This window comes from Pristiophorus japonicus, chromosome 7 (genome assembly GCF_044704955.1).
Source record: "Pristiophorus japonicus isolate sPriJap1 chromosome 7, sPriJap1.hap1, whole genome shotgun sequence".
Taxonomy (NCBI): domain Eukaryota; kingdom Metazoa; phylum Chordata; class Chondrichthyes; family Pristiophoridae; genus Pristiophorus; species Pristiophorus japonicus.
The window spans coordinates 237,234,524-237,257,589 of record NC_091983.1 but is presented as its reverse complement, the minus strand read 5'-3'; the positions used below and the strand labels follow the sequence as shown (position 1 = coordinate 237,257,589).

The window sequence follows — 23,066 nt, the reverse complement described above, 5'->3', positions numbered from 1 at the left end:
AGTGTCGGGCTGGAAGGGGTAACAGAGGTAGAAAAATACAAACATAGAAAATAGGTGCAGGAGTAGGCCATTCGGCCCTTCGAACCTGCACCACCTTTCAATAATATCATGACTGATCATTCCATCAGTACCCCTTTCCTACTTTCTCTCCCTACCCCTGGATCCCCTTAATGTAAGGGCCATATGTAACTCCCTCTTGAATATATCCAATGAACTGGCATCAACAACTCTCTGTGGCAGGGAATTCCACAGGTTAACAACTCTCTGAGTGAAGAAGATTCCCCTCATCTCAGTCCTAAATGGTCGACCCCTTATCCTAATACTATGTTCCCTGTTTCTGGACTTCCCCAACATTGGGAACATTCTTCCCGCATCTAACCTGTCCAGTCCCGTCAGAATCTTATACGTTTCTATGAGATCCCCTCTCATCCTTCTAAATTCCAGTGAATAAAGGCGCAGTTGATCCAGTCTCTCCTCATACGACAGTCCAGCCATCCCTGGAATCAGTCTGGTGAACCTTCGCTGCATTCCCTCAATAGCAAGAAGGTCCTTCCTCAGATTAGGAGACCAAAACTGAACACAATATTCCAGCTGAGGCCTCACTTAGGCCCTGTACAACTGCAGTAAGACCTCTCTGCTCCTGTACTCAAATCCCGTAGCTATGAAGGCCAACATACCATTTGACTTCTTCATCGCCTGCTGTACCTGCATGCCCACTTTCAGTGACTGTTTAACCATGACACCCAGGTCTCGTTGCACCTCCCCTTTTCCTATCTGCCACCACTGATAATATTCTGCCTTCGTGTTTTTGCCCCCAAAATATATAACTTCACATTTATCCACATTATACTGCATCTGCCATGCATTTGCCCACTCACCTAACCGTCCAAATCACCCTGCAACCTATAAGCGTCCTCCTCACTGCTCACACCGTCACCCAGTTTAGTGTCATCCGCAAACTTGGAGATATTACACTCAATTCCATCATCCAGATCATTAATATATATTGTAAAGAGCTGGGGTCCCAGCACTGAGCCCTGCGGCACTCCACTAGTCACTGCCTGCCATTCTGAAAAGGACCCGTTTATCGCGACTCTCTGCTTCCTGTCTGCAAACCAGTTCTCTATCCACGTCACCCCCAATACCATGCGCTTTGATTTTGCACACCAATCTCTTTTGCCGGACCTTGTCAAAAGTAGGGAGGGGTGTAGGGCTGGAGGAGGTTACAGAGATAAGGAGGGGTGTAGGGCTGGAGGAGGTTGCAGAAATAGGGAGAGATGTAAGGCTGGAGGAGGTTACAGAGATAAGGAGGGGTGTAGGGCTGGAGGAGGTGACAGAAATAGGGAGAGGTGTAAGGCTGGAGGAGGTTACAGAGATCGGGAGGGGTGCAGGGCTTGATGGGTTTCCGAGAGAGGGAGGGGCGTGGCCCTGGAAGGATTTGAAAACAAAGATGAGAATTTGAAAATCGAGGCGTTGCAGAGATCCCAGTTTTATTTCAGTGACAGCAGAGTGTGGAATTTTGAAGGTCTGTTTATATTTGGATCGATTTCTTTGTCCTCAGATATCTTTTAAATCTAATCTCAGGATCAGTTTACAGAAGTCTCTCTAAATATAAATAAATGGCGAGCTATTGCTTGTGTTGTTCTGGGGTTTATCAAACGGACACGTTGATTGTTGTACAGTGTTCCTTGGGGGAACAGTGTGGAGCAGAGTTTGGGAGAGAATTCCTTTCACCGTATCTAACCGCACGGCCGAGAGTTTGATCGAGTCGATGGTCCAGCCAGCGATCCGAAGCAACTCGACCTGGGTGTGTGGCGACGCTCTGATCCGGATTGACGGGCTGAGGAGTTGCTGCTGCAACAATTGAGATGCCTGAAGGACAGAAGTTTATTCGGCGAGTCTCTGCGATCCGGGCACTGGGCGTGTTGGTCACTGAGGCTTCGGAGCGGGAAATCTGCGGATGGTCCCAAATCAGGAGGGGTGGGTAATGGTTCAGAAGGTCCAAGGGCCCGGCACAGGGACATTATGGGATGGGGAATGGACTGGACAGAGGCAGGGGGATATTATGGGATGGGGAATGGGCTGGATTGCCTTCATTTCTCGAGTTAAATGCTGCAGGCCGATGTGTCCATGAACCCCCCACCCCAAGGTTTATGTGTTTAATCCTTCCATTCAATCAGACAGCACAGGAGGGGGTCATTCAGCCCATTGGGCCTGTACCGGCTCTTTGAAAGAGCGATCCAATCAGTCCCACTCCCTGCTCTTTCCCCAGAGACCTGTGCAGATGGAATATTATTCAGCTCTCCCGGGAACATTGTAAACAGCAACAGGACAGATCCCTAAAGCAGTGAAGACATCTGACCTCCACCCTGACTGTCAGCTCCCCTCCCTCATATTATTAAATCTGTCAGTACCGCATTTCATGTGGAATTTTTTACATAAGTAACAGCAGAATACTTTTCACAGTTCACAACCGTGCTGAATATCCGATTCGTTTTGATTGGGACAGACGAGTGTTAAAGGATTTGGGTAGATAACTTGGCGGGCTTTAGGACCGCGCGGAATGCTGAGCTGGGGCGACGTTCCCAGTCTGAGCCCCTGGATTGAGATTTCAGTTTTCTCTCTCTGAGTCTCGTGATCGCGATCTCTCTCTCTCGTTTTTTTTTCCCTTTTCTCTTTCTCTATTTCTCTCTCTCTCAATCAAATTTTCTCTTTCTGTTTCTCACTCCCTTTCCTCACTTCTGTCTCTTTCTCTTTTGTTCCCTTCCCTCTCTCTCCCCTCCCTCTCTTCCTCTCTTTCTCTCCCTCAATCTCTCTCCTCTCCCTTTTTCACTCTCTTTCTGTTTCCCTCCCTCTCCCTCCCTCTCTCCCCCTCTCTCTCACTCTCCCTCTCTCTTCCTCTTTCCCTCTCCCTCACTCTCTCTCCCTCCCTCCCACCCTCTCTCTCCCTCCCTCCCACCCTCTCTCTCCCTCCCCCTCCCTCTTCCTCACTCCCTCTCTCCCTCACTCTCTCTCTCCCTCCCCCTCCCTCTCTCCTCCCCCTCCCTCTCCCCCCCTCTCCCCCTCCCTCTCCCTCTCCCCCCCTCTCTCCCTCCCCCTCTCTCTCCCTCCCCCTCCCCCCCTCTCTCCCCCCCTCTCTCCCTCCCCCTCCCCCCCTCTCTCCCTCCCCCTCCCCCCCTCTCTCCCTCCCCCTCCCCCCCTCTCTCCCTCCCCCTCCCCCCCTCTCTCCCTCCCCCTCCCCCCCTCTCTCCCTCCCCCTCCCCCCCTCTCTCCCTCCCCCTCCCCCCCTCTCTCCCTCCCCCTCCCCCCCTCTCTCCCTCCCCCTCCCCCCCTCTCCCTCCCCCCCTCTCTCCCTCATTCTCCCTCTCCCTCTCCCTCCTTCCTTCCCCTTGAGGGCAGATTCTGTGCTAAACTCCTCCGGTCCATTGAGGAGGCTCTTGGACTTGTTGCTGAGCAATGCGGAGCTGTCTCCGGGATCTCGCCGCGCCCGGAGCTCGCTGATCTCCCCCAGAGTGAGTCAGACTCTGTCCCGGGATCGCCTTGCTGTTTGCAGCAGCGATTGGCGGCTTGGCGCGGGGATCAGGCAGGTTCCTGTGTGGATTGTATCGGAGGGCTGGAGAATTGGAGAGGACGATTCTGTGTGCATTCTAGAACAGCAATCTTCCATTGGATAAGAGTGCATTGTATCTGAGGATTGCAGGCATTGTACAGGAGAGCTGTGCATTGTATCGGAGCGCTGCAGCAATCTGTACGATGAAGGAACACATTATACAACAATTTGCATTTATAGAGCGCCTCAACCCAGTAAAATATCCCAAGGCGCTTCACAGGAGCGTAAATCAGGTGTGACTGGAGATGGTGAGTGTGTGTTGTGGGTGTGACTGGAGACGTTGGGGGTGTGACTGGAGACGGTGAGTGTGTGTTGGGGTGTGACTGGAGATGGTTGACGTGTGCTGGGGGTGTGACTGGAGATGGTGAGTGTGTGTTGGGGGTGTGACTGGAGACGGTGAGTGTGTGTTGGGGGTGTGACTGGAGATGGTGAGTGTGTGTTGGGGGTGTGACTGGAGATGGTGAGGGTGTGTTGTGGGTGTGACTGGAGATGGTGAGTGTGTGTTGGGGTGTGACTGGAGATGGTGAGGGTGTGTTGGGGTGTGACTGGAGATGGTGAGTGTGTGTTGTGGGTGTGACTGGAGATGGTGAGTGTGTGTTGGGGTGTGACTGGAGATGGTTAGCGTGTGCTGGGGGTGTGACTGGAGATGGTGAGTGTGTGTTGTGGGTGTGACTGGAGATGGTGAGTGTGTGTTGGGGGTGTGACTGGAGATGGTGAGTGTGTGTTGGGGTGTGACTGGAGATGGTGAGTGTGTGTTGGGGTTTGAGCAGGAGGAGTGACGTCAGTCCCAGAAGGTGACTGTGGATTGTGATGCTCGAGCTGAAGGGGAACAGCATTACGGGGGAGGAAGTGAGACATTCAGAGACTATTCCTGCTCGCAGTGCAGCAGTTTGTAAAAGCTCATTGAATTCATTATAGAAAATAGATTATAAATATCCCCGTTACTAGTCTGTAGATCAGTCACAGCCCAGAGTAACACCTTGTGTCATAAAACAGGCTGTGGGAGGGTCACCAAACACAGAATCTGTCAGTGTTTAAAGGGGCGACTTTTTAAAGTAGGCAGTAGAATAATTTTGCCTTTCCAGTGTGAGCTCTGAGCTTGAGGTGAGATGATGGAGTAAGGAGAATAGATGTTGCTGAAAGAGCTGACTCACTCCCACTCCGGAGACTCGAGCCCAGCATCCAGGCTGACACTCCCAGTGCAATACTGAGAGAGCGCTGCACTGTCAGAGGGGCAGTACTGAGGGTGTGCTGCACTGTCAGAGGGGCAGTACTGAGTGTGTGCTGCACTATCGGAGGGGCAGTACTGCGGGAGTGCAGTACTGGCGGAGGGGCAGTACTGAGGGGGTGCTGCAATGTCGGAGTGCAGCACTGTCGGAGGGGCAGTACTGAGGGAGTGCTGCACTGTTGAAGGGGCAGTACTGAGCGACTGCAGTAATGTCAGAGGAGCAGTACTGAGGGAATGCTGCACTGTCGGAGGGGCAGTTCTGAGGGAATGCTGCACTGTCGGAGGGGCAGTACTGAGGGAGTGCTGCACTGTTAAACACTCCATCTTTTGGACAAGGCGGTAAACCGAGGCCCCGTCTGCCCTCTCTGCTTCACATCAAAGATCTCTCGGCTTTATTTCAAAGAAGAGCAGGGGAGTACTCCCCAGTATCCTGAGCAATATTTATCCCTCAACCAACATCACTAAAATAACATAATTGTTCATTTGTTTCATTTGGTATATTAACGAGAGTGATTTAGCCACCTCCTATTGGTTGCAGTGATTCCCAACTGGTGATTATTTCTGTGTAACGCTACAGCTAATGGGAGGCGGAGTTGGAGGGTGGGGTCGAAGGTCAGGAGCAGCATCTGTTCCGAAATGCATTGATTATATTTCTCTCCTCACAGGGAACTGATGGCAGAAGGAAGAGATGATCGATGGGAAACAGACTCTGGTCAGGAGATAGTCATCACGTTGGCTCCCAGTACTGAATGATCAGCCAATCAGAGCATCTGTCTGACACAGCGGGCAGCTGGGGGGAAAACAGCTGGGATCCCAACACCTGGAACATCTGCACCAACACTGAGAAAACAACTGGAATCCCAACATCTGTAACATCTGCACCAACACTGGAAAAGCAGCTGGAATCCCAACACCTGGAACATTTGCGGCAACAGTGGGAAAACAGCTGGAATGTTAACATCGAGAACATCTGCACCAACTGGGGAAACAGCTGGAATCCCAACGTCCAGAACATCTAGCAATGCTGGGAAAACAGCTGGAATCCCAACACCTGGAACGTCTGCAAGCATAGAGATCGCCCCTCTCTGAGCGGGTCCAGTCAGTGCAGTGCCCCCCTGAATCACCCCCAGACGGACTAAGTTTGCCCCTCTCTGAGCGGGTCCAGTCAGTGCAGGGCCCCCCTGAATCACCCCCAGACGGACCGAGATGGCCCCTCTCTGAGCGGGTCCAGTCGGAGCGATGTGTCTGTCCGGTTTGTTGCCCCTTCAGGCCCTTTGGGTGGCCCTGTCTTTCGCCGTGCAGCATTTCCAATCCTGGGGTCACTACGACCTGTGTAAGGCCCAGCTTCACTGGGACCAGGCCATGAGTTGGGATTACATGGCCTGCCATCCCGAGGCCGCCCTGCTCACCAGGTCACTGAAGGTCAGCTTAGATCCCTCCGACAGTACGTGTGGAGAGATCCCCGAGATGTACTGCACACTGGTGAGTAGAAGCCTTTCTGAGACAGCCTCTGTTGTGTGTCGCGCTGTGAATGGACGCTCACTGAACGGCCTTTATCAAAGTGAATTCCATCCAAACTCCTACATTTGCTTCATTAACAGAGGCATTGAGTGCAAAAGCAAGGGAGTCATGGTGAACCTTTATACATCATTGGTTAGGCCCCAGCTGGAGTATTGTGTCCAATTCTGGGCACCACACTTTAGGAAGGATGACAAGGCCTTGGAGAGGATGCAGAGAAGATTTACTGGAATGTTTCCAGTGATGAGGGACTTCAGTTATGTGAAGAGACTGGAGAAGCTGGGATTGTTCTCCTCAGAGCAGAGAAGGTTAAGGGGAGATTTGATGAGGTGTTTAAAACCATGCAGGGTTTTGAAAGAGTAAATAAGGAGACACTGTTTCCAGTGGCAGGAGTGCCGGTAACCAGAGGACACAGATTTCAGATAATTGGCAAAAAAGCCAAGGGGGGGGAGATGAGGAGAATGTTTTAATGCAGCGAGTTTTTATGATCTGGAATGTGCTGCCTGAAAGGGAGGTGGAAGCAGATTCAATAATAACATTCAAAAGGGAATTGGATAAATACTGGGAAAGGAGAAATGTACAGGGCTATGGGGAAGGAGCAGGAGAGTGGGACTAACTGGACAGCTCTGAGCCAGTGGCAGAGACAGATGATATCACGGAGGTGAAAGTGGGCGGGCTTGGTGAAGGAGGAGATATGGGGATGGAATAACAGTCTGATAAGTTGCATTTCGTGGAACTGTGAGGAGATGTAAAACTGCTGGACTGAACAGGAAAGGTCAGGACACGTAAACCACAAAACTCGCTGCTTCCCAGTGTCGCACCGTAAGGGGTGGCAGTGTTTGTAAAATTAGACACAGTAATAGATGTGAGGAGGGAGGTAGAATGTTTATAAACACTCACTGGAGCTCCTGACCCCTGTGTCTGAGCCCTGCCCAATATCTCCAGTGGGGAATATGTCCCATTGTGTCTGAGCCCTGCCCAATATCCCCAGTGGGGAATATGTCCCATTGTGTCTGAGCCCTGCCCAATATCCCCAGTGGGGAATATGTCCCATTGTATCTGAGCCCTGACCAATATCCCCAGTGGGGAATATATCCCATTGTGTCTGAGCCCTGCCCAATATCCCCAGTAGGGAATATGTCCCATTGTGTCTGAACCCTGCCCAATATCTCCAGTAGGGAATATGTCCTTGAGATGTAAATTCAAGCCTGTTTCTAAATATTAATGATGCTCTTGTTGAGTGAATCATCTCCTCAGGATAATTGGTTCCTACATCATTGTTCGAGGGGAAACGCCTGGTTTAATAATCAGCCGTATGTTTCAGCAATAATTGAAAATGTATAATTTATTGCAGAACATGCAGTTTATCAGAGGGAATTATTCTCCAGCTCAATTAGTAATCTGTTATAAAAATAATACGAGTCTTTGAGGTAAATCTTCCAGCTGTTCCATATCCCATTGTGAGAGCTGTGTGTGAAACAGGGCGCGGACCCAGTGAGACCACACTAGATGTTACTGTCTCAGTTTCACATCTCAGGACATCCCAAAGTGCTTCACAGCCAATGAAGGACTTTTTGAAATCGCAATAATTTTTCTTTCACCGATTAAAAACGCGGCTGAATTTATCGGCCTTTATCTCACAGTTTGCATTTTTTAATATGTAACAGTTTTTGACAGGTGTACTCGCTCCTTCTTTCCCGATGTGTCCCGACTCCTGAACTTGTGTTCCCTGATTGTGTGTTGACTGTGAGTGGGTGAGTGAGACGGAAAGACCCCTGGGTGAGAATGTATTCAGACTGTGGCTGTAACCTTGGTGCAAAGACACGAATTCCTGGTCACAAGCTGTTGTGATCGAATGTACCGGGGCACGGTGGTGCAGGGCTTCTGTGACTGGACTAGTAATCCACAGAACCGCACTTCCAATCCCTTCATGGGCTGTCAGACTGGGCAGAGGGAGACACTGCCGGTCCTGCTGGAAGACTCAGTCCCAGGCACATCCTTTAGTTTTTCATTTGTTCCTGGGATGTGGGCATCGCTGGCAAGGCCAGCATTTATTGCCCATCCCTAATTGCCCTTGTGAAGATGGTGATGAGCTGCCTTCTTGAACCGCTGCAGTCCGTGTGGTGAAGGTACTCCCACAGTGCTGTTAGGGTGGGAGTTCAGGATTTTGACCCAGTGACAATGAAGGATCATTGAATATATTTCCCAATCAGGATGCAGTGTAACTTGGAGGGGAACGTGGAGATGGTGGTGTTCCCATGGAGACCATGGGTTTGTGAGGTGCTGCTGAAGAAGTCTTGGTGAGTTGCTGCAGTGCTTCTTGTAGATGTTAAACACTGCAGCCATGGTACACCGGTGGTGGAGGGAGAGAATGTTTAAGGTGGTGTTTGGACTGCTTTGTCCGGGATGGTGTGAAGCTTCTTGCGTATTGTTGGAGCTGCACTCATCCAGGCAAGTGGAGAATATTCCATCACCCGCCTGACTTGGGCCTTGTAGGTGGTGGAAAGGCTTCGGGGAGTCAGGAGCTGAGACACTCGCCGCAGAATACTCGTCTCTGACCTGCTCTTGTACCACAGTATTTATGTGGCTGGTCCAGTTAAGTTTCTGGGCGTTGGTGATCCTCAGGATGCTGATAGTAGGGGGTCCAACAATGGTAATGCCGTTGAATGTCATGGAGAGGTAGTTGGACTCTGGCTTGTTGGAGATGACCATTGCCTTCCACTTGTGGACCACAAATGTTACTTGACACTTTGGTGTTGCCGGACTGGGAAACAACATCAGTGAGTGAACACAGAGGTGATGGGGAACAGGACTTGTGTGTGTTAGGACACGGGCAGCACAGGTTTGGATGAGCTGAAATTTACGGAGAGTGGAAGATGGGTGTCCGGCCAGGAGAACATTGGAATGGTCGAGTCTGGAGGGAACAAAGTTTGGATGAGGTTTTCAGCAGCAGATGTGCTGAGGCAGGGGTGGAGATGGGCAATGTTACCGAGGTGGAAATAGGTGGTCTTGGTGATGGAGCGTATATGATTGTTTGTTTTAGTTCTTCTCGACCAAAAGGCACCAGTTAATGCTCATCGATCTCCGTGTTGGAAATAGAATCTCCCGCTGGTCTGTAATCCCCAATTTGATTAATCTCTGGCACCAGCTCAAAGTATTCGCCTCCAATTCCACTTCAGTGCCAATTTGTTCATTGATTTGAGTGTTTCTCGTGCTGCAAAGCAAAAGTCACAGTGTCTGAGCACAAATCGAGGGAGAGGCACATCTGGAATACTGCGGGCAGAGTGAGCTCCTCATTGTAGTGGCGAGATGGGACATGGGGCACAGGGACACAGTGTGACCGGAGGTAAGGGGGTGAGGGGAGAAAGAGATGGGGCACAGTGACACAGTGTGACCAGGGGTGAGGGGAGAGAGAGATGGGGCACAGTGACACAGTGTGACCAGGGGTGAGAGGGTGAGGGGAGAGAGAGATGGGGCACAGTGACACAGTGTGACTGGGGGTGAGGGGAGAGAGAGATGGGACATGGGGCACAGGGACACAGTGTGACCGGGGGTGAGGGGAGAGAGAGATGGGACATGGGGCACAGTGACACAGTGTGACCACGGGTGAGGGGGTGAGGGACTGTGTTATGAGGTTAGCTCGAACAGTCGAATTAAAGGGAGGATCGTGATCACTTCTGTAGAAACACAGTCTGTGCCTTGCTCGGGTAAAAGTCTGACAGCCAATTATTTCTGAATCCGATCACCAATTCTGGAAATCCCAGCGAGTGGTGACAGCTGGTGAATGTTAACGTGGAGTTTCTGGGTAATTTCTGTAAGCTGAGTTTGAACTGATTGTAAACTGGTGCCTGGAGATTGTGTCTGATCCTCTCGGGATTGTTAACATCTGTATCCATTCCCCCGCCAGCTGTTCACACAATCTCACAGCACAGCAGGAGGCCATTCGACCCATCGTGCCTGTGCCGGCTCTTTGAGAGAGCGATCCAATTAGTCCCACTCCCTGCTCTTTCCCCATAGCCTTGCAAATTTATTCTTTTTCCCAAATTTATCAAGTATATTTTTCCCTGTTTTCAGGGAGTTTAGTTGAAGCAGGTTCAAACAGCTCTTCAAAGAGCGTGCACAGGCACGATGGGCCGAATGGCCTTCTGTGCTGTGAGATTCTGTGATATTGCCCCTGTTTTAAGGGAGTTTATTTTCAGCAGATGCGAGCAGCAGATAAGATTTCAGATGAATGAACCAAACATTCTCTTTGTAATATTGCAGTCCGTTCTATTGGGTCTGGGACTAAAACTTTAATACTCAGATGGGAAATCGAGGGTTTGGGAGAGGCCTACAGGAAGTGGATTAAACCTGAGGCCATAGACTTTATCCCCATGAATCCTCCCCCTGCCCAATATCTCACTCACTGCCCACTGTCCCCATTAAACCGGCTGCACATTAAACTTTCCCAGTCTCTTGATTCCTGGATCAGAGCTCCCTCACTGCGCTGCTGTCTGACAATGTTCCACTCACTTTAGCAGCTCAGACAGGAGAATATTTGAAGAATGATTTACTGTTGTTGTGGCACTGACTGACTGATCCCTGACACTGTCATCAGTGGATGGATTTTTCTATCAGGCAGTTTGAATGATGAGGAATCTCGGTTCCATCTCCTGTTATTCTCTGTTCCCCATTTTCTGTATTGGCCATGCGCAAATTTCATTATAAACACAGATAGAGGCAGACAGGCAAGGTCGAGGGTTCATGTCCCACTCCAGAGACTTGAGCACAAAACCCAGGCCGAGACTCTCAGTGCAGTACTGAGGGAGTGCTGCACTGTCGGAGGGACAATACTGAGGGAGCGCTGCACTGTCGGAGGGGCAATACTGAGGGAGCGCTGCACTGTTGGAGGGGCAGTACTGAGGGAGTGCTCCACTGTCGGAGGGGCAGTACTGAGGGAGCGCTGCACTGTTGGAGGATCAGTACTGAGGGAGCGCTGCACTGTCGGAGGATCAGTACTGAGGGAGTGCTGCACTGCTCTCATCCTGAGCTGGTGAATGGCGCTTTAGAATTCAGTCTTTGCTCTCTCTTTTTCTCCTCTCTCTTTCTCCCTCTTGCTCCCTCCTCCCCTCCCACATTACACGGGCTCATTCACCAGAAACACCCTGTTGCCGAATTTGCCCCACGACCGAAAGGGGGCGCACTCACTGAGCGAGCCGATTTTCCCCGCCCCAATCCATGGAGTGGAGAGTTGAGCAAAATCCAGCTCTTTGTAGATTGTTTTTGTTGCGGGCGGTGCAGTCAGTTTGCGGCGGGGTGGAAGTGCGTGGGGAGCGGGGCGGACGGCGGTATATGTCTGCGAGCTCCTGTTTTATTTCCCACCCCCAGGAACCTGCTGACTGACGGAGCTGAAATGAGCCTGGGATTAAAGTGTTTGTTTGAACCTGGTTTGACAGACAGTCGGTGGGTTCCCTGAACACCTGCTCACAGCCCTGAGTCTCCGTGAGGCTGGGGCACTGGGGACATTAGTTTGGGGAGAAGGCCCTTTATTGGGGACCTTTCATTAGAAGGAGGTCACCCATTGGGGACGGATGGTTTAAAATTGGAAGCTGGGTGTTTAATGAACGATGGCTGTGGTCTATAAGGGCCGATCGACACAGGCCGGTCAATAATGTGGGATTACACCACAGCTGGTTGAAGATTTGCTGCGGATTCTCAATCTTTCCCCAGTCTGGTTTCTTTCTCTGAAACCTCCCTCTGGTCTTCTCATTGCTGAAATGTTTAGACACAAACACCAGGTGCAGAGTTCTGGGTTTCATTAACTTGAACAAACATTCATTTCTGCCGGCTCATGTTCTTTGTAATTAAATTCCAAAGTGTAGAATCCCATCGAGCTCCCTGGCAAGATGTTGACTTAAAACCGCCGTTCCTTTATTAAATTAATTCTGGGGATGTGGGCATCGCTGACATGGCCGGCATTTATTGCCCATCCCCAGTTGCCCTGAGAAGGTGGGGGTGGGCCGCCTTATTGATCCGCTGGGAGCAGGTTTGATACAAACTGAGTGTCTCGCTCGGCCACTTCAGAGGGTCATTAATAGTCAACCACGTTGGTGTGGGCCTGGAGTCACATATAGGCCCGGGCAGGGTACGGAGTCAGGTTTCCTTCCCTAAAGGACATTACTGAACCAGTTGGGCTTCACGGCAATCTCCCTGAGCTGTGGGCCGTGGGGAGATGGACCCTCTCCCTGAGCTGTGGGCCGTGGGGAGATGGACCCTCTCCCTGACCCACTGTGTGCCGTGGGGAGAGGACTCTCTCCCTGACCCACTGTGGGCAGTGGGGAGAGGACCCTCTCCCTGACCCACTGTGGGCCGTGGGGAGATGGACCCTCTCCCTGACCCACTGTGGGCCGTGGGGAGAGGACCCTCTCCCTGACCCACTGTGGGCCGTGGGGAGAGGACCCTCTCCCTGACCCACTGTGGGCCGTGGGGAAAGGACCCTCTCCCTGACCCACTGTGGGCCGTGGGGAGATGGACCCTCTCCCTGAGCTGTGGGCCGTGGGGAAAGGACCCTCTCCCTGACCCACTGTGGGCCGTGGGGAGAGGACTCTCTCCCTGACCCACTGTGGGCCGTGGGGAGAGGACCCTCTCCCTGACCCACTGTGGGCCGTGGGGAGATGGACCCTCTCCCTGACCCACTGTGGGCCGTGGGGAGAGGACTCTCTCCCTGACCCACTGTGGGCCGTGGGGAGATGGACCCTCTCCCTGACCCACTGTGGGCCGTGGGGAGATGGACCCTCTCCCTAACCCACTGTGGGCCGTGGGGAGAGGACCCTCTCCCTGACCCACTGTGGGCCGTGGGGAGATGGACCCTCTCCCTGACCCACTGTGGGCCGTGGGGAGAGGACCCTCTCCCTGACCCACTGTGGGCCGTGGGGAGATGGACCCTCTCCCTGACCCACTGTGGGCCGTGGGGAGATGGACCCTCTCCCTGACCCACTGTGGGCCGTGGGGAGAGGACCCTCTCCCTGACCCACTGTGGGCCGTGGGGAGATGGACCCTCTCCCTGACCCACTGTGGGCCGTGGGGAGAGGACCCTCTCCCTGAACCACTGTGGGCCGTGGGGAGAGGACTCTCTCCCTGACCCACTGTGGGCCGTGGGGAGATGGATGATACCAGAAATGAGAGGGTATACATATCAGGAAAGGATGAACAGAAAAGAGAATGCTGAGGGGTGATCTAATTGAGGTTTTTGAAATTATGAAAGGTTTTGATTGAGTGGATACAGAGAGAAGCAAGAAATCCAATAGAGAATTCAGAAGAAACGTCTGTACCCAAAGAGTGGTGAGAATGTGGAACGCGCTACCACAGGGAGCGGTTAAAGCAAATAGTGTAGATGCATTTAGGTGAACTTGACAAGCGTATGAGGGAGACAGGAATAGATTTAGATGAGGAAAGACGGGAGGAGGCTCGAGTGGAGCATAAACACCGGCATGGACTGGTTGGGCCGAATGGCCTGTTTCTGTGCCGTGTATCCGATGTAATCCTAAATGTAATCCTATGTAATCTTTCAGCTCAGCACTGGCCCACTAAATGCTGCTAACTGAGCAACTCTGCTCGAACATTAACTCCAACAAAGGGCCTGATTACTGGGTGATGGGAAGTGACAGCAATCTGTGGGATTGTACTTTATGGAGCCACCAACTTCTGCACTCAATAATACACTAATTAACATCATTAACCAGGGGACTGAACCGTGCTGACAGCGAGTGGTTTAGTTAGTGATAACGACAGGCTCTTCGTCACACCACACAGTGTAAATGCGAGACAGCAACACTTAAACCCCCGAAATAAATGTCAAGGGATGAGTGGATTTGAGAAGGAACAATGATTTATAAGATGCTCCGTTTATGCTCCAGTGTTGCAGGAGCAGTTTCTGTAATACATGATCCTTATATTGAAATATCTTCCCTTCCCCCGTTGATGCAGCCACACACAGCAGGAGCCTCTTATGTCTCTCTCTCCCTGGGCTGTATGGTGAGGTTTAATTATTATCTTCTTCTTAGGCTGTCCCCTAGAGTCGAGGATGAATTGCTTCCACATTGAAATGAGTTGTCAGGTGACTGATGAGACCAATGTGGGATCCACAGTCTCTGTCACAGGTGGGGTAGATGGTGGTTAGAGGGACGGGTGGGTGGGGTGCTTGGGTTGTCGTACGCACCTTCTGATGTTTGTACTTGGCTTCCACATCCTCCCGGCAAAGAGACTCGATGTGTTCGTCGCCTTCTCGGATGCTTCTCCTCCATTTTGAGCGGTCTTGATCCAAAGATCCAAGATGCGGCCACTCACAACATCATCGAGCAGACAATAGGGGTGCTCAAGCAGCGTTTCCGAAGCCTGGACCACTCTGGAGGCAGCCTTCAATACTTCCCTCAACAGGTGTCGCTATTCATTGTGGTGTGCTGCATGTTGCACAACTTGGCCATCATGAGGGCCCAGGCCTTACCAGCGGGGAGTGCAGCCCCAACTCAGGAGGAGGAGAAAGAGGAACAGGAGCCAGGCGAGGCCCCGACTGGCCAGCCAGAGGAGGAGGTGCAGCAGCCACGGAGGAGACACCGTGGCACTGCTCCCGATACAAGGGCCACATGTCAGCGGCTCATCATACATCGGTTCTCCAACAACACAACACAACCTCTGACCAGCAACTAATAAACATTTAACAACAGCCCCTTGAAACACCATAACACACAATTAACATCAACAATATCTGTACACAGGCCCCTGCCATTTGTCATTCCACAACAGTATCCATGTGCCATATTAGGCACATACACTTACAACAATAGCAGGCGTCAACAGGCCAGATCGTGACAAATACAGAGTGATGCCATGGATATTTACAGGGTGAGGCCTTCTGTCCATTGTGGCTAAAGTTTTTATTGAGACTAGCTCTGGCATTTGCTACCCCTTACCTCAACCTCCTCCCACACCTCCTGCTCCTCCTCAATGTTGCCCCAGTGCCTGCAGCAAGGCTGCTTGAGGGCTGCTGTGTGTGTAACAGACACTACAGATGGCCGAGTAGGATACATTGGACCAGCTCTGGGCCTGGAAGGCCCGGCTGCGGACTGCACCACCTCAGCATCGGCGGCAGCAGTCTAGGTTGGCTGGTGTGTAGACCGCGGCAGGTGCAAAGGCAGAATGGCAATGGTGGGAGCCAGAATGCTGTCATCTTGAGCAAAGACAACACGTTCCATTTCCCACGGCCCACTGCCACCTCCCCCAGGGCGGAGCCTCAAATATCCGGAGCAATATGTGGGAGCGCGGATTACTGGCCTGCTTCGGCACCGTTACCTCCCCGTTGGACTGTGGGGAACAGAGAGGATGGCAGCAGTCAGTGTTTGCATGGCATCACTCTGTGACTGACTCAGGACAGCCTGAGTCTCAAACGCAGCGTTCTGAGAGTTGTTGCCACAATCATTGACAGTATCACATCACAAAGACCTTGCGTGGCTTGGGTCTGTGATGCGATAGCTGCTGCCACATCAACCATGGCACGCGCTCTCCCCTCTGCGACTCCACTGTCGCTGGTTGAGTCCATCTCCCTCTGTAAATGGGCAAGGATGGGTTCATTGAACTGCTGAGAGGCAGGGACAATGCTTGAGGCGGTCTCCCCCAACCTCAGTGCAAGTGTATCCATGCTCTGCGGGACCTTCTCCAATGCACCCATTGGCTCGCGGTGCATTTGCGTGGACTCTCTGAACATAGCCTCCAAGTCCAGGTCCACGTCTGACTGTCTCTGAGCAGGACTGATAGGCCGACTCACTCGCCGGGGCGATGGCCCCCGAGCTTCCCCTCGCTCTGGGCGCTGCTGCATGCCACTGGATTCAGGAGCCTCAGGCTCTTCAAAGCCCAGGAATGTTGGCTCTTCCACCAAGGTGGTGACCCCACTCGATGCAACTGATGGAGGGTCCCACACAGACACCACACATTCCTCACCTTCCTCATCATCTTCCCCGTCAGTCGAAGTGCACGGCGCTTGCTGTCAAGGGTCAAGGATCTCACAGAAATGCCAAAGGGCATACACATACCGTCACGGTCCACAGGGGGCGCTGCTTCTCCGGCCACTACCGCACCAACTGGTGTGCCCATGGGGATGGACACTCGCTCCTTCACGTCACTGAGGGCTTGTATGTCAGGCTCCCCTCCACCGGTGCACTGCTGCTCTCTCCTGTTGTGAGCTAGTTTCACCTGCAGTAAGAAGCACAAGAAGGTGTGAGTGAGTGTGCAGCTCATCGTGTGCCACATGTGTCTTCCATAGTTGAATAGCTGCTGCTGTGTGGATGTGTGCAAACGTGCATTTGAATCTGCGTGGCTGCTCACAGTGCATGTGTGAACGGTGGGATGAGGTGAGAAGGGCCTCAGATTAGGGTTGAGGCTGAAGTCTTGAGAAAGGGTAGTGTGAGGAGGGGTGAGGCTGAGTAGGGAACCAGAAGGTGAGCGAGGTTTGGATGGGCCGGGCATGGCTGGTGACCTGAGTCTGAACATTTATGGTGCCTTCACCAACAAAGACCACGGCCTGGGACACACAGTGATGGAGCAGTCGGAGGTCAGTTGTAGCGCTGGGGCATGGTGCTGTTAATTATGTCCCGAGGACACGGCATTTCAGGAGCACGTCACATCTGCACCGTTCCATTATTCATTCATACTTTACACAGCTTTAGGATTCTGGTACTAATGTTACTCCATTCCTTCTACATTGAGTATTAAAAATAACCAATCCAATATGCGGCTTTAGTCACTGCCTTTAGTCGATGCTGTGACGATTGTAGATTCATTAATCTCTATGATCTCTGTATATTGCCGCGCTCTCCATCTTTATCACACACATTAGTTTTATTGATTGCTGCAACAGCCACTTGCTGGGGATGAGGATGTTACAGGTGAGCTGTCTGATCATTTGGAAAAGGATGTCGGGCTGATTCTGTGTTGCCGATGTCAGGCAGAGTCCCAGTGTGTCCGATCCACAGGATGCACTGCAGCAACTCGCCAAGGCTTCTTCAGCAGCACCTCCCAAACCCGCCACCTCCAGCACCTAGAAGGACGAGGGCAGCAGGTGCCTGGGAACACCATCACCTCCAAGTTCCCCTCGAGTCACACAGTGTCCCGACTTAGAATCACAGCATCATAGAATGATACAGCACAGAAGGAGTCCATTCGGCCCATTGTGCCTGTGCTGGCTCTTTGAAAGTGTTACCCAATTAACCCCACTCCCCGCTCTTTCCCGGAGCCCTGCAAATCTTTCCCCTTCAAGTATTTCTCCAATTCCCGATTGAATCTGCTGCCACCGCCCTTTCAGGCAGCGCATTCCAGATCACAACATGTGGAGCTGCCGCTGTGTCCATCGCTGCTTTACCGCGGAAGGTCAATGACCTGAAGTGACCACGAGGGAGCCCTGCCACCTCTGACTGCTCCCTCACAAACCAGCCTGAGGTGAAGCATCATTCGGCCCACAGACCCAGGGATATGGCTTGAGCACAAATAAGGGACTGTTTTCACAACAGACGATAAAAAGACAAGTTCCCGTTAATCATTCCGCCCACAAAACTCTTGCCCTTTCTCTCTCTCTCTAACCCAAACAGTCAGCTGCAGTGAGACTCATTTTCCTATCTCCAGAGGTCAGAGGTCGAAGATTCTTTCACTGAACATGAACTTTGGAAAATCTCAACAAAGAAAACGTCCAAAATGTCGTCATGTCAGAAATCTGTCCAAATATCAGCTCCCTGGTCTCTTTACAATCCATTTTATTTTGCTCAAAACGATTCCCAAGGATAATTGGGGAACTGAGAGGATCTAACTATGGGGAAAGGCTGAACAGGCTGGGGCTCGTTCCTGATCCCAGGGATGTGGGACATCAGTTACAAAGAGAGACTGGAGAAGCTGGGATTGTTTTCCTTACAGCAGAGAAGGTTAAGGGGAGATTTAATACAGGTGTTCATGGTCATGAGGGGTTTAGACAGAGTAGATAGAGAGAAACTGTTCCTATTGACGGAAGGCTCGAGAACCAGAGGACACATATTTAAGGTGATTGACAAAAGAACCAAAGGCGACATGAGGAAAATTGTTTTTGCGCAGTGAGTGGTTAGGATCTGGAATGCACTGCCTGAAAGGGTGGTGGAGGCAGAGCCCAGCGGGAGAATTGTGTCGAATTCTGGGCACCACACTTTAGGAAGGATGTCAAGGCCTTGGAGAGGGAGCAGACGAGATTTACTGGAATGGTCCCAGGGATGAGGGACTTCAGTTATGTGGAGACTCTGGAGAAGCTGGGATTTTCTCCTCAGAGCAGAGAAGGTTAAGGGGAGATTTAATACAGGTGTTCAAAATCATGAAGGGATTTTGATTGAGTAAATAAGGAGACACTGTTTCCAGTGGCAGGAGGGTCGGTAACCAGAGGGCACAGATTGAAGGTGATTGGTGAAAGTACAGAGGGGAGATGAGGAGACCCCACTTTCTGCCTTCTGACACTCTGAATAGCTGCCCTTTACCCCGACTCTCTGCTTTATGTCCTGAAGCCAGCTAGCTATCCATTCTGCTACTGGCTCCCTGACTCTGCATTCTCTGACCTTATTCATTAGTCTATTATGTGGTCCCTTATCGAAGTTCTTTTGGAAATCTGGATAAATTATATCTAATGTATTACCCTTGTCTGCTCTCTCTGTTACCTCTTCAGAGAATGCAATGAGGTTGGTCAAGCAAGACTTTCCCTTTTGAAATGCATACCAGGTTATTAAAAAGATGGCGGAAGTTATAGCAGATGCATTCGTTATAATCTACCAAAATTCTCTGGACTCTGGTGGCAGACAAAAGGCAGGTAACTATAGGCCAGTTTGTTTAACATCTGTCGTGGGGAAAATGCTTGAAGCTGTCATTAAGGAAGAAATAGCGGGACATCTAGATAGGAATAGTACAATCAAGCAGACGCAACATGGATTCATAAAGGGGAAATCATGTTTAACTAATTTACTGGAATTCTTTGAGGATATAACGAGCATGGTGGATGTGGTGTATTTAGATTTCCAAAAGGCATTCGATCAGGTGCCACACGAAGGTTACTGCAGAAGATAAAGGTACGCGGAGTCAGAGGAAATGTATTAGCATGGATCGAGAATTGGCTGGCTAACAGAAAGCAGAGTCAGGATAAATGGGTCCTTTTTTGGTTGGAAATCGGTGGTTAGTGGGGTCCCACAGGGATCGGTGCTGGGACCACAACTGTTTACAATATACATAGATGACCTGGAAGAGGGAACAGAGTGTATTGTAACAAAATTTGCAGATGACACAAAGATTAGTGGGAAAGCGGGTTGTGTAGAGGACACAGAGAGGCTGCAAAGAGATTTAGATAGGTTAAGCGAATGGGCTAAGGTTTGGCAGATGGAATACAATGTTGGAAAATGTGAGGTCATCCACCTTGGAAAAAAAATCAGTAAAAGGGAATATTATTTGAATGGGGAGAAAGTGCAACATGCTGCAGTGCAGAGGGACCTGGAGGTCCTTGTGCATGAAACTCTTTTTGGAGTTTATCTGCAAAACAAAAAACATTAAACCGTGCCACCTGCCGTGGATGACACAGCAGACATTTACAAGGCCCCTTTTTTTTTTCTTTTTTTTTGGTTTTTTTTTGGGCGCTAAAATCACATTTTTTCCAGTGCCCCCTATAAAAGGGGAGGGGGACACTAAAAGCACCGGCAATTAAAACAAATTAAACTTTAAAACGTAAAATCAAATAAAAATTTGGTTGCCGGACGTGATGATGCACTCCAGTCCCTCCGGTGCCCACCTCTCGCGGAAGGCCGCGAGCGTACCGGTGGACACCGCGTGCTCCATCTCCAAGGACACCCTGGACCGGATGTAAGAGAGGCAGGCAGTCAGGTTGAATGACCCCCTCGACCGCCCGCTGCCTGGACCGGCTGATGGCACCCTTGGCCATGCCCAGGAGCAGTCCTACGAGGAGGCCTTCGGACCTACCCGCTCCCCTCCGCACAGGGTGCCCAAAGATCAGGAGAGTGGGACTGAAGTGCAGCCAGAATTTCAGGAGCAGCCCCTTCAAATAATAAAACAGGGGCTGCAACCTCGTGCATTCCATAAAAACATGGAACACGGACTCTTCCAGACCACAGAAATTGCAGGCAGCCTGGGAGTCCGTGAACCGGCTTAAAAATTTGTTGCACGGCACTGCTCCATGCACCACCCTCCAGGCCAAGTCCCCGATGAATAGTGGGAGGACTCCCGCATAGAGTGCCCTCCATCGGGGACCCCCGCCTCCTCCGGACGGCAAGATGGTACGCCATGGCGTGTCCGGACAGTCGGCGAGGATGGCAAAGTTGAGAGTGTACAGGAGCAGCCCGTACAGGAAACCCCTCCGCGCGGAACTGAAAGGCACGGAGGGGATTTCCCCGAGGCGGCTCAAGTTGTGAGGCGCCGGCCCCCGAGGGAGGTTCCGGGATTTGGCGCCAATGAGGAATTCCGTCCGGACGGGGGTCAGTTCCGACGGGATCTCCACACATGCTCGAGCCTCCTCGATGCACCTAACAGAGTCAGGGCCCAAAGCTGTTTTTAGCAACTCGATGGCTTCGGCTGCGTGGTGGACGTCGGCTGAATTTAGGCGCCATCCAGCCCGCTCCTCCGCCATTGAGCAGGTCCCTGACCCTGGTCACCTCACCAGCCACAGCCCTCTCTTCCGACCGCCACATAAAACCTCGTTCGTGGAGGTACGGATTCCCGAGCAGCGGCTCCTGCAGGACAGCCGCCACTCCAGCCGGCGGAGAGCTGCGCTTGGTGGAGACTTTGTTCCAGACCCTGATGAGGTCCCGGAGGGTGGTCCTGACACCCCCCAAGTTCACAAACAGGAGCTGCATGTCGTAGTTGAGGTCGCGCTGCTGGCGGAAGAAATACGTCGCCAGAGCGCACCACCTAGGAGGGGGCTCGACGTAAAGGTATCTCTGCAGGGTCTGAAGACGGAAAGTCGCGAGCTGGGCGCTGACGCACACCAACGACTGACCGCCTTCCTCAAGCGGGAGACTCAAGACCGCAGCAGAGACCCAGTGCTTCCTGTTGTTCCAGAAGAAGTCCACCAGCTTCTTCTGTATTTTGGCGACAAACGCAGGGGGAGGGGTCAAAGTGACCAGCCGGTACCACAACATTGCGGCCACCAGCTGGTTTATGACTAGCGCTCGACCCCTGAAGGACAGCACTCGGAGCAGTCCTGTCCAGCGCCCTAGGCGAGCGACGACCTTGGCCTCCAGCTCCTGCCAGTTCGCCGGCCAGGCTCCCTCGTCGGGGCTAAGGTAGACTCCCAGATAGAGGAGATGGGTCATGCTCCAGGCAAAAGGCCTGAGCTCCTCCGGCAGGGAGTCCACCCGCCACTGACCCACCAGGAGTCCGGAACATTTCTCCCAGTTGATTCTGGTGGAGGATGCGGCCGAGTAAATCTCTTGGCACTCACGCATCCTCCGCAGGTCAGCGGGATCCTCTACCGCGAGGAGCACGTCATCGGCGTAAGCCGAGAGGACGACCTCCACGCCCGGCCCTTGCAGAGCCAATCCCGTCAACCTCGTCCGCAAGAGGCGCAGGAAAGGCTCCACGCAGATGGCAAGTTAGTTTGCAGGTGCAGAAGGTAATCAGGAAGGCGAATGGAGTGTTGGCCTTCATTGCGCGAGGGATGGAGTACAAAAGCAGGGAGGTCATGCTGCAACTGTACAGGGTATTGGTGAGGCCGCACCTGGAGTACTGCATGCAGTTTTGGTCACCTTACTTAAGGAAGGATATACTAGCCTTGGAGGGCGTACAGAGACAATTCACTAGGCTGATTCCGGAGATGAGGGGGTTACCTTATGATGATAGATTGAGTAGACTGGATCTTTACTCATTGGAGTTCAGAAGGATGAGTGGTGATCTTTTCGAAACATTTAAAATAATGAAAGGGAGAGACAAGATAGAGGCAGAGAGGTTGTTTCCACTGGTCGGGGAGACTAGAACTAGGGGGCAGAGCCACAAAATATGGGGGAGCCAATTTAAAACCGAGTTGAGAAGGAATTTCTTTTCCCAGAGGGTTGTGAATCTGTGGAATTCTATGCCCAAGAAAGCAGTTGAGGCGAGCTCATTGAATGTATTCAAATCACAATAGATAGATTTTTAACCAATAAGGGAATTAAGGGTTATGGGGAGCGGGCGGGTAAGTGGAGCTGAGTCCACGGCCAGATCAGCCATGATCTTGTTGAATGGCGGAGCAGGCTCGAGGTGCTAGACGGCCTACTCCTGTTCCTAATTCTTATGTTCTTATGAAGTCCATGCTGACTATTCATTATTATACTTTTGCTTTCTAAATGTTCTTCTATATTCTCCTTTAGTAAGGATGCCATTATTTCTTCAACACCGATATTAAGTTGACCGGTTTTCAGTTCCCTGGACATGCTCTATCTCCCTTCTTAAATATAAATATTACGTTCCCTATCTTCCCATCCTCAGGTACGACACCTTTTTATAACTAATTATTAAATATGTGCCTCTGCTATTTTTTCCCCAGGTTCAATTCTAAAGCACAGAAGTGTTCCGTCCAGACCTGGGGTTATATTTAACCCGTGCTGTACCTGCCCTGGGCGTGTTTGATGGGACAGTGTAGAACGAGCTTTACTCTGTATCTAACCTGTCCTGTACCAGTCCTAGGAGTGTTTGATGGGA

The 23,066-nt window shown here is 51.6% G+C and overlaps 1 protein-coding gene across 1 annotated transcript in view; it reads left to right on the top strand.

The window, feature by feature from the left end:
- The first annotated feature begins 3,416 nt into the window (after nucleotides 1–3,416).
- Nucleotides 3,417–23,066, top strand: part of LOC139266963 (netrin-G1-like) — a 40,820-nt gene continuing 21,170 nt past the window's right edge. The window contains exons 1-2 of the mRNA XM_070884602.1: nucleotides 3,417–3,512; nucleotides 5,504–6,320. Coding sequence (XP_070740703.1) covers nucleotides 6,078–6,320 — 243 coding nt within the window. The 5' untranslated portion in view covers nucleotides 3,417–3,512; nucleotides 5,504–6,077. The remainder of the gene's footprint in view (nucleotides 3,513–5,503; nucleotides 6,321–23,066) is intronic.